The following is a 12,466-nucleotide window of genomic DNA, read 5'->3' as shown; positions in this document are numbered from 1 at the left end:
TGTATATATAAATAATTTATAAAATAGTTAATAAATGTTGTAGTGGGGACCACTTTTGAAAGTGTAGGTGACGTGGCACAGTTGAAAGTGTTGTAGGTGAATTGCAGGTGTGTGGAAAATAATTGCAAAAGCTGATGTGGCACAATTGAAAGTGTAAATGGATTGCAGGGATGTGGATGGTCTAACTTCAACCAATTTTATGGTTTTGATTTATTGTCAACTTTATGCAATTTTTTATATTAGTTTTTTATATTAAATTTTTTTATGAAAGATGATTGGTCAAAAAAGGACAACCTAATAATTGCACAAAACTCTCTTCGTATTATAAGATATTTAACTTCTTTTTAAATATTCACTTCCTTATTTTGTATTATTTGGTTAGTTTTAATTTCAATCATGGTTATATATTTTGTATTATTTGTTTGGTTCCTCCTCTAATATATTATATTGATATTGACATTGGTTAATGATTGATTTCAAATTCATTTTTTCCTTCTTTCACATACCTATATCCGTCTTCGAATATATCACATATAACATGTAACTTCTTTACATATAGGTTTATTTTATTTTATTTTACTTATAATCACATTTAGTTAATATAAAAAGGTTGTGATAGATTCAATTTTAATTATAACAAACTAAAACAATCAATAAATTGTTCATTATATTATTTTAAAGTTTTTAATTCAACTTTATCATATAAAATATCTTTCATTGTTATTTTAAAGTCAACTGATATAAAAGAAATAATAAAAAATAGGGTCATCCAAGTAAGATAACCTTGTGATCAAGCGTCATGAGTTGGCACAATGAATCTCATTCTTCTTACTTATACATACCTCATTATTCAATTCTTTTAATCTCTCACCAATGTGGGATATCTCAAATTCAACCACGATTCCCCAACACCTCAGTATTCAATTCTCATGATTTCAAATCAATATCTCTTGGTTTGGACGGTGATCAAAACTCAATTTAAGAAAAAATGTAAAATCCTCGACTCGACAGGAAGTGCGATGTGTCTGAAACCTCGGGATCGTATTTATATTTATATCGCCCCGTCTAACACCGTAAATTACGATTTGGAGAATACTAAAATCAGAAGAAAGCATGTCATTAAGTCGACACTTTCATTCTATATATAAGTGATATAATGAATACTTAAACTACATTTGTTATTATAAGTACTGTAATGATCACAATTTTATTAAGTCAAAAATGTATCATTTGCATTCGTTTTGCACAAATCTTTTACCAATTAGTTGGTTTTAACATTCGTATTTAAAAATAATTTAAAAACTAACAAGTTAAAAGTTAAAATAAAAGTTTTTCACTTAAAATTAAAAAACAAAAATCTAGAGAAAAAGTCATTTTCATAATAAGTAGAAAACAATATAATTCTCATATTGTTTTCTTAATTCTCAAAATTTTACTTTATAGTGAAATTGTGATTTTAAGACCTAAAGGTGGTAAGTTTGGTCACGCTTGGTCAAGAATGACCAAACACGTTGCTATTGGAAAAGAAGGGTGGAATCAGGGAATTTGAATATGTGATTGCTGTCGATATGTATGTTTTGAACCAAGGTTCTAAATGACGTGAGACGTGGCATAGTGACAAGGTCAAGTCTCAAGCCTTATGAGTTACGACAAGGTCATGGAATTTTCCAACGTGTAGCTTAAGGCGGTAAATCTCTATATATACATGTGTGTGTATGTGTATTTATGTCAGTGTCTTGAATAATAATGATTAAATTATTAACAATTTAAATTCAATATAAAAAGATAAGAAAAGAATAACCATGAATTGATAATTTGATATCAAATATATAAAGTTTACAAAAATGATATCAAATATACAAAACAAGTCACTATTTACAGTCTCTATTTGGTAATCAAACAACAAATCAAAGTAATGAAATCAAAAGGCAACAAATTAAAGTAATCAGACAATATTTTTCGTATGTTGAGTAATAATTGTGGGTTTTTTCATTTTCCCCTTTTTTGTTGATTAAATAGGTGGCCCGTAAAAACGATAAAGTTACTCCTATTCAAGTTCTAAAAATTGCAAATATCTCATGAGCCTTATAACGCCATAACGCGCCATGAAGGGTCATGGCGCACCATGGCAGGCCATGGCGAGCTCCACAAGTTATATCCATGCCAAGGGGGTTAACGTGGCGGCAAGGTTGCACCTCAGCATCATGACATGTTTTTTAGAACATTGGTTTGATGCATATATAAGCAGGTATACATGTGAGGAGTGTTTGTGTTCAAAAAAGAACGAAGAGGTTTGGTGTAAAACTGAAGCTTTTTGCAGTTGAATAGATGAAACAATCGTATTTCAAAACCTAGAAAAACTGTATGTGCATTATGCATGGTAGTGTGGAATCCTTTTGTTATTTGGCACAATTATGTGGAGTTGTGAAGTAGTTTGGTATGACTGTCTGGTAGCTAGCATGGTAGTGTGTAAGTTTGTGGTGTAGTTCGGCACACTATTAACTTATGTAAAGGCTGACCATTGACATAAGCATATATGCGTTATGTAGGTTGTGTTGCAAGCAGGAACGGTGAGAATATGCATTCGAGTGAGTATTATGAGTATTTAAAACGGGACACATGTTTATGTATAAAATAACATGTTTAGTAAGGATCAATATTATTATATTGTATGTCCAAAATATCTTGAACTCAAAAGCGGATCATAGTGCACTTTAGGTGTCGAGCGAGAAAGATCTCTTCTTTTGTTTCGGTTTATTCACTTATCTGAAACTTAGAACTTGATTTCTTATTGATTCCAGGGGTGGCAGCATTCTTGAACGCTCTTTTTTTAATGGGGAGGAATAGTACATGAACGGAGCGAGACCAAGCCGAGCCACTAGTAGAGTAAGCCCTTCCCATGTGTCAAAATGAATTGCAACCTCAACCAAAGAGATCAACCTGCGCCTTTGATGTTAGGCCCCGGCGGAAAGTTTTCCGAAACCGAACTGAATGGAACATCTCTCAAGGAGCTATGCATGCCACATGTTTTATTTTTTGTTTTTATATTTTTTTAGCGTATGTTTAATGTTATTCAATATGTTTAAAAATTATACTTAGAAAGTAGTAATATGTTTTCTATGTACATATGGATTCACGTATTGAGACATCAATAATCGTTATAAGAAGCACTGGGAAAGAGAAGTACTTGTAAAGATCATATCAACATATGTGGGTAAAAACCCATCTATGCCAACTAATAACGATCTTTGGTGATCCATACCACATAAAGAGAATAATATCTTGAAAAATGAGTTAAATGTTTTGTGAGCTTTATATGCATAACTATTTTATGGACTATTATTCCAACTTATTTGTCTTATATGCAATGTATGTGATGTTATATAAAAAACCATGAACTTATTGAGCTTAATAGTTGACCAGTAACATTTATTCAGAAACATGAAAATCAAGAGTTGACAAAGGCATATCCAACATATCTCCATTTCCATCTACATTACAACAAGCAAATCCAACATATCTCTAACACATCTCCATCTTATTTCATCTCCAAAACAAAATTGAAATCATCTTAATATCCTATTTAATCTCTAAAAACGAAAATCAAAACCATCTTCATCTCCTTGAAAAACGAAGGTAATTTCATCTCTTGAACAGATATGTGTTTGGAGGTGCTAGGGCTAGGGTTCACGAGAGATGAAGAAGGAACTCGTAGATTTGTTGGCCGACAGTAATGGGGTTGCAGAAGCGGACTGTATTGCTGCTGCATGGAGACGGGAAGAAGAGGGTAAGTCGGTGATGCTTGAGAGGGATGAGAGGTAGAATCAGAGAAAAGTTTCTATTCCTCCCAAGTTAGGGAGGAATGATTTTTACTCAAATCTATTATAATGATTGATTAAAAATCTGAAACCAAACACCACTTTTCATTCCATTTCCTTTCCTAATTTGAACCAAACATGATCAATGATCATCATTTCCATTCATTACCTTCTAATACCTCCAACCAAACACTCATTTTTTTAGAAAAAAAAAACATAAATTAAATGTAAACAAGTAACAAGTATTTAGAACATTGTTATTAATAACTATTATACCAGTTTAGTTTTTGTTTAGTTAACATGATATGTGTCATTGTGACATATAACTTTATAACATTAATGTTTAGATGTTGATGATTTTATTGATTTGTTAATTATTATTATTTTTGATTATTTGACAACTATATATAATTAATTAAAAATTAAAAAAATCAAATGTTTTTTAAATTGACTAAATTTTTTTAATGTAACTTTTTGATCGAATGACAAATTCTTATGATGATAAATTGTTAAAATGTGCTTATCTTTTAAGATAGACATTTTTTTTAATTAATAACTAAACTTTTTATAATATTTTATCTAATATGTGATCGATTTTTATAACGGTTTCTGTTTTGGAATATATATAAAGATTTAGACGATTTGTTGTTAACATTTGACTTTATTTTCTTGACAACGTATTTTGAAGACTAAATTACAAAAACCGTTCCTATAGTTTATCAAAATTTTGGATATTGTCTCTACAATCTCAAGATTATGTTGACGTTCATTATGGTTTGTGTTTTGATATGGCTTGGGTTTCTGGCCCTAATTTCCACCAAGAGGTGGCGTTTAGTGCCCCTAATGTGAGAGTGTTTTGGTCATTTTACATTTTTATACTAAAAACTGAATATACAAGTGGAAAGCATATGTACAAGTACATAAAGTATTTCAGGAAAAAAACAAAAAACTTTTGAAATTAACCCTCCTCATTGTCCCTCCTTATGGGCGTCGTCCTTCCACCACGAGAAACTTCTCCGACACCTAGTCACATAAACCGTGGTGGGAACCCAAAACCAAGCCATTATTTATCTTCTTCTTTCATGAAAACCTAAACCTTCAAAAACACAAATGGAGAACCTCATCTTCCATGGTGTTGATGCTGGTTAATAAGGGCCCAAGTATGAACGAGGAAGGGGAAGAGAAAGCCGTTGTGCGGTTGGATTCTCCCGAGTTTTGGAGGGAAAATGGTATGATGGTGGAAGGGGAAAGGGGAGGAGGTTATGCGGTGCAGGAGGGAGGGTGCCAAGGAGGGGCACCGGCGGAAGGGCATCTATGATGGGGTTAATTAAGGATTTCTTTTAAATGTTTTAAATAGTTATACATATGCTTTACAAAATTATGCACTAATAAAATCATAAAGAAAATACAAATTGATCTCACCTGACTAGCATTTGGCCACATAGGCATTTAACGAGAAAATTTTAACAGCTCTTACGGCCAAGGACGAAATCCATAATTCAATACAAACCACACTTACGCAATATAATTTTGAAATTGTAGATTTAATATCCAAAATTTTGGGGTTGTTTAATTTATTGCATCCAAATCATGGCTCATTTTTATGACTATAACTTTTTAAACTTTTTGTATTAGTTAACATTACAAAAAGTAGTCATCTTTTAGAAAAATTTATCGTCCATAAATCAATTATGAAAAATGACAACTTTTTAATTTGTCATAGGAAACAAACGTCTTCTTACACGTTGCAAAATTTCATCATGAAAAAGTAATTAAATCTAAAAATCAATCCCGTAGCAAAAGTTGATATATATAGCATTAGCCAGTTATCGAAACATTATCTTGGAGGGTTCGGTCTCGATAGGTTGTAGTAAGAACTGTTAATTTTTTAATACAGATAAGTCATATTGGGTTAACTAGTCGATATTTTTTAAATAACTAATTTAGTAATTACGTTCATTATACTGTATATAATCTTTTTGAATAAAACGATTCATAAGGTATTTATTTGAATACATTTTTGAAGACTTTTGACCCGTTTCATAAGGTATATATAATCTTTGCAAGGTTTTAAAACGTATCCATTGGAGATCAAACACAACTCAAATATATGTAATTTTATTAATGAGACGTATAATTGTTTGGTCTCATAATTCATTCAATTATACCAAACAAATGTATGTCCTATATAAATGTGTTACAATTAATTTAGAAAATTATGTGTTTTATTAATAAAAATTTATTTGGTAAAAATAGCCTAATATAGTTAATATTGTTTAGTCTATAATGAAAAAAAGAATTCAAATAGTACTCAATAACTTGCACTTGAATAATGTTAGTGATAGAAATCGAGCTAATAAGAAACTAAAACTATGATGACCTAAAATATGTAACAACGAATTGTATAAAAAATATTTAATTATTTTATCATAAACAATAACAAAATAATATAATTTTATTTATATATTAATTTATTTATCAAAAAATATATAGTATGATTAAATCAAAAATGTTAAAATACCAAAAAAGATATTTAATAAACTAAAAAAAAAAAGAAATATTTAAAAAGACTAAAATACTCCTAAGTTAAATGTAGGATTTTTAATAGATTTTGTTTCAAAGATGAAAACAACAATAAATTACAAACCGCAAGAATAAAAATCAAAATTTTAAAACCCCAAGAATAAAAATCATAATCTTTCACAAACCACATGAACAAAAATTGTAGTTTATTCAATAATTTAATAAAGTGTACCAAATATAGTATGTGGTTATATTATACTTTTAGAACCTATATAAGATTATGCATTCTTGTAAATCATCTTGTTTTTTCTTGGATCGTTTATCAAATGTTTATCAAGTAAGTGTTTACTTGTAAAAGCATCACTTTCACTTACCTTATCAGGTAAGATTCTCGGGCATCGAAATGGATCATGGCAAAACGTTTTTTACCCGATAAGCACTTACAGGGTAAGAGTCTCATCTCTCACTTATTGGGTAAGATTTTCATACTCAGTTGGAAAGTAAATAATATGTAATAAGCATTTTTCAAATAAGTATTTGATAAAGGAATCATTATTGATTTGATAACATTACAACTTTTCGAAAACTCATAAATGAAGTGAATGTGAACCCCAACCATTTGTGTGTCAAATAGCCTCCTTATTTTGTGCCAACATATATTTTTTATTCAAGTGTACCTAAGAAATGTTACATGTTTTATTTTTAATTAAAAATTTATTTTTTCAACAATTTCTTCTGTAAATTAAAAAAAAAGTAAAAATGGTGTTGATGACAAATAAATTTTTTTCTTTGTAAAACGACGTCATTTGGTAAGATTAAAAAGCATAAAAACATAGAAAATGTTTTTTTCCTGCCGACAATTATGAAAATAATAATAAAAAAAACAAAATATGAAAATAATAATTTATGGTTAAAGAAAGAATGGAGAAAAGATTCGGTGGGTGGAGTTTCTTTCTCGATGGGATTTATTAAATATTATGAAATAATTGAATTATATACATGAAAATCCAACCAAATTTCACATCAAACTCATTATTTTCAAATTAAAAATGAATTATTGGAAAAAATAAAATCAAAAAGATTGAATTACGAAAGGGACAAAAACGTCATTGGATTGATGGTAGGTGTGTATTCAGAGTAAAAGCAACGACCAATAACCACCATTAACGGCAGGATCATTGGGAAATACTTTAATATTTTTTTAATTAAAATTAATATTTACTTTTTATTTTCTCTATCAAACAAATTCAAAAACAGTATGGACGGCAGACCAGCTTTTTTAACCGATTAATTTGACTAAAAAACATGTTTGGGTAAAATCCATTTTCATTTTTTATTTGAATTTAGAGGCCGTTTACCAAATGCTTACTTGAGTAAGTGTTTACCAAGTTACATTATCTTACCGGATAAATATGGCAAGCACTAAGAATCTTACTCGGTAAGAGCGAGGCAAGGACTGAAAGTCTTATCCAGTAATTGATTACGACAACTCTTACAACGGTTAGTGTTTACCGGGTAAGTTGTTACATACGATGTCGTTTTGGTAGCTTAAAATCTTACTGGTAAGTAAGCGATAGTGTTGAATTTTACCATTAAACGCTTACCGGGTAAGTGTTAAGGTAAACGGCCCCTTAGAAAGCATGTAACAAATGTTAACAAGATAAAAGTACGATTTAGGTTAGCATTAATCACTCATTGAGTAGAATCCTTCATTTAGCTTACTAGTTCAACAATAGTGATTAAGTAGAATCCTTCATTTAGCTTATTAGGTCAACAATTGTTGAAAAAAAAATTAAAAAACGAAATTAAACCTGACAATAATTTTACCACATAATTATCAAACTGGTAATGCTAAGTGACAAGATCGCTTTTTTAGGACAATTTCAGCGGTTTACGAATTATGCTGGAATTTGAAGCACGATGTCCCCCAGGACAAAATAACTCACTTTCGGTTAGACTGTACAGACTATTTGGTATCTCTCTAAATTGTATTTTTGATTTATGTTGCTCAAGAAAATGAAAACCTCAAAAATTTTCACTATTTTTATCTTTGCAAAATTTATGTGTATATACTAAAGATGAGGATAACCACAAGGGTGGTGCGTGATTGGTTTGAGTTTGGCTCCAAAGGTCAAAAGTACCAAGAGGTCTCAGGTTCAAATCCAATGAGGAATAAAAATCGCATTGTGGCCACGGAGGTTCAAATATGGTGACTCCGGGCTATCTGCAAAGCAGGTGGTCGCCCTGGGATTAGTCAGTTCGTATAGCAGGTTGGATATCCAGGTTAATAAAAAAAAGATGAAGATAACCTCTTCATGAGTTCAACCATAGCTGCAGAAATATCAGTCCATACAGTTTTCTAATTAAACATAAATTAAAAATGTTTTTAAATTCATTTGAAGATATCAAAAACATTTATGTTGAAAAAGTAAAAATTTGGAAGAAAAAAACTCATTTTTTTCAAAGACTCGAAGGCATAAAACCCAGTCAAATATTATAAACGTGTAAAGATGTCTGAGTGTCTTCCTCATAAATCGATCACGCGACCTCTTTGTTGCAACCAAACAAGTTATCGACAAACTAAATTGTCTGGGAATTTTACTTTTAAATATAACAAACTTTGCAAATATGGACTGGTAAGATGAACTTGATAAACAACAGTATCTTTGATAGGGTAAGCGTCTCTTACCCAGTAAGAGGCGGTAAGCAGGTAGTAAACAGCCCTTTGGTTCATAATTAATGTAACAATGACTTTTTTCTTGAATTATTGTAATAAACGTACAATTCTATATTATTTAGTACACATTTTGAACCGTAACAGGTAGCTTTTGTAATTGATGATATAGATATCAAGTAGGAATTTCAAATAAGAAGGCTAAATATCATGAGAAGCTTAACAAAAGGTTCATATGTGAATCATCAAAAAATTTTCATTTGAAGATGAATATGTGAACTTATATAAATAATCTATAATTTTGATTCACATATGCATCTTCAAATAGATTTTTTTGAAAAAATTCACATTATCTTCCACGATATTTAGCCTTCTTATTTGAACTGACGTCTTGATATCAATTTATCAAACTATATCGAAGCAATTCGGCTGTTTTGACTGAGACATGAGTAATTGGCCGATGGATTCGAAATTTTGTAGCCATTTACCCTAGATCTTTTTACAGTTTGTAGTGCCATATATATAATGTTTTCCTTAAACAATAAATGATTCTATGTGAAAATCGAAACCAAAGATTAAAAATCTGACCCAAAAGGTCACATCAGCCTGTTTGCTTTGAAGTTTCGTCAAACCAGTTTGATCAATATGTTTCAAATAAGATTTACCAAATCAAGCCATAATAAAAGGAACATGTTTGGAATTGAATTTGTGCCTTGACCAATTATAACGAAGAAAGTACGTCATTCAAATTTTGACATCAAATCTAGATAAACTTTGGTGTTGGTCTCCAAAACATATTCCGACTCCATGGTTAAAACCTGCAATATATCTAGATTTAGTTCAATCATATGTCTTGTCTCCGAATTGAATAAAAACTTTAGATATCTAGTTATTCTCTTCCGTCCGTTCAACATTTAATCACTTGCAACTTAACGATGACTTCTTGATAATCGCATCTTCTATTGTTTTTGACTATGATGAGCTTCCCATCTAACATATACGAACGTCATCCTCGACACGAAACATGTCTTGAAATACAGGTTAATTCACGATAAATATAAGATGAAGCAGCAGAATACTAAACATATGAGTTAACAAGAAAAACAGTTATATGTACAGAAATTATCTTTTAACCTGTCTGTAGTTGTTGTCTTGTCATCCCGATCTATAAAAATAAGAAATATTAAACAATGAAAATGGGGTTAGATTTTGGAGGATTTAAGAACATGGCAAACGTGGAGTTGAAAGCAACAAGGGTCACAAAATCCCTCTATATAAACCCTAGCCTTAAAAAGCAAGAATTAGGTACACTTAGTGGCAGAGCACCCCAATCCCAATAGCAATGGCTAGAACACATTTATTCCTTTTTTGTCTTCTAACTTTCTTCACATTGTCTTCTGCCACAAGACCACGACACTTCAACATATCCACCGTCGCCACCCACTGGTCCACCGCTTCCGCCACCTGGTACGGCAGTCCTGATGGTGCCGGAAGTGATGGTATGAACATAACATTACTAAAATCTTTAATGTCAGCTTAACCGGTAAATGAAAAACTAGGTTTTAGGGATATTCATCGCTAGTTTGAATAGAGATTTTCCTGACCGTTATTTTTGCATTAAAATACCATCATTTTACATTAATGTATCCGTTTGTCGTTTAATGACTCAACTAACTTAATCGAAGGTTTAGTTTGGTTTGGTGGTATTTGATGAGACATTTTTCGTGTTTGGTTAGTTCCATATTTGCCCTTTGTTGTGTTTGTTGCATTTTGATATGTTACAATGTTAATGCAAGGCTAATTTGGTAAATAATGCAGGAGGTTCATGTGGGTATGGAAATGCAGTGTCACAAGCACCATTTTCTTCCATGGTGACTGGAATTGGTCCATCTCTTTACCATGCAGGGAGAGAATGTGGGGCCTGTTATGAGGTAAGTAGGCCAATGGACACCATATTTAAAAATGGTTTATTTTAGGTTTTAATAAAAAGGATATAATATTTAAAAAATAAAAAATTCAAAAATAGGTTACAAGTCCAACCTTGTCTACTGAATTGTTTTAGTTTCTTATGATTGATGCTTGAAACAACTATTTGTTGTTATATAGGTAAAATGTACCAATGATCCATCTTGTTCAAGAAAACCGGTTAGGGTTGTCATTACTGATTTTTGCCCCGGAGGCGTTTGTGCCTCTGACCATGCTCATTTTGATCTTAGTGGAACTGCATTTGGTGCTATGGCAAAACCGGGCCAAGAAAAACATTTACGTGATGCTGGAGTTTTGAAAATTCGATTTGCACGGTAATTTTATTTATGACCCTTAAAAAACCCGAAGATAATCATACAGTATTGGTTGTTTTCTATCATTTTTTTTATTCTTTTAATTGTTTTATGTGATTTACAGGGTTGAATGTGATTATTCAAGAACAAATATAATGTTCCATGTAGACCAGGGATCGAACCCTAATTACTTTGCGACCGTGATCGAATTTGAAGAAGGGGACGGAGATCTAGCAGGAGTGAGTTTGAAAGAAAAAAATAGTAACAAATGGTTGAAAATGGTGCAATCTTGGGGTGCAGTTTGGAAAATCGACCCTGGGAGGGAGCTACACCCTCCATTTTCGCTACGATTGATATCACAGTATTCCGAGAAGATCTTGGTGGCAAAAGATGTGATTCCGAGCGGATGGACGCCAGGTGCCACATATAGGTCTATGGTCAACTATCTCTAAAGAGGTTGTTTGAGGACATATCAGATCTTTCATTTATCATTTTGAAATTTCACGCAAGAATTAAGAAAGAGGTGGCATAAGAAGAGTCACATATCTGAATTCACAATAATTGTGAAATACAGTTGACCGCTAGGTCACCCTTTTTAGATTGAAGAATCATGTAGTATGTATGTACCAAAATGGCATCAAGTATTACAAAATACTGAGATGGGCATATTTTAATGTTTTTGTCAAGTTAAATGTATTGTCTTTTGTATTTCCATCATAAAAATCAATAATAACAGTGTGTCTTTAATTTATTAAACCTATAACTTATAACGACAACAATGCTATATACGAGGTTTAACTAAATCAGAGATGTACATGTAAATCTTGTCGTTAACCCTCAAAACGCTCCAAGCCCTAATAATATAAATAAACTGTCATAAGTTCTTTGATTTTAAGGGCCTGTTTGTTTTTTTGGTATTAAGAGCTTAATACCTCTAAAGTCTGATTTGATCAGACATTTGTGATATTAAGAACGTTTTTTTGTTCAAATAAGAGCTTATTCCTTTGTGTTTCCTCTGAAAAATTAAGTGGTAACTATTTCTCTTAATACCTCTTAAACTCTCTCGATCTCTCACAGTCGCCACTACATCTCACGCCTCCAGCTCTCTCACAGTCGCTCATCTCTCGATCTCTATCTCTCACAGTCGCTCATCTCACAATCGCTCATCTCTC

The 12,466-nt window shown here is 31.5% G+C and overlaps 1 protein-coding gene across 1 annotated transcript; it reads left to right on the top strand.

Annotated features, from left to right (window-relative positions):
* The first annotated feature begins 10,331 nt into the window (after positions 1-10,331).
* On the top strand, positions 10,332-12,039 carry LOC112525524 (expansin-B11-like). The gene is made up of 4 exons (XM_025135686.1): positions 10,332-10,514; positions 10,834-10,946; positions 11,122-11,315; positions 11,419-12,039. Exons 1-4 carry the CDS (start codon positions 10,358-10,360, stop codon positions 11,744-11,746), a joined length of 792 nt encoding a protein of 263 aa, XP_024991454.1. The 5' UTR covers positions 10,332-10,357; the 3' UTR covers positions 11,747-12,039.
* The last annotated feature ends 427 nt before the right edge of the window (positions 12,040-12,466 follow it).

The sequence above is a fragment of the Cynara cardunculus genome (genome assembly GCF_001531365.2).
Source record: "Cynara cardunculus var. scolymus isolate 2C chromosome LG 13, CcrdV1, whole genome shotgun sequence".
NCBI classification, from domain to species: Eukaryota; Viridiplantae; Streptophyta; class Magnoliopsida; order Asterales; family Asteraceae; genus Cynara; species Cynara cardunculus.
This window is presented reverse-complemented; position numbering and strand designations above follow the sequence as displayed.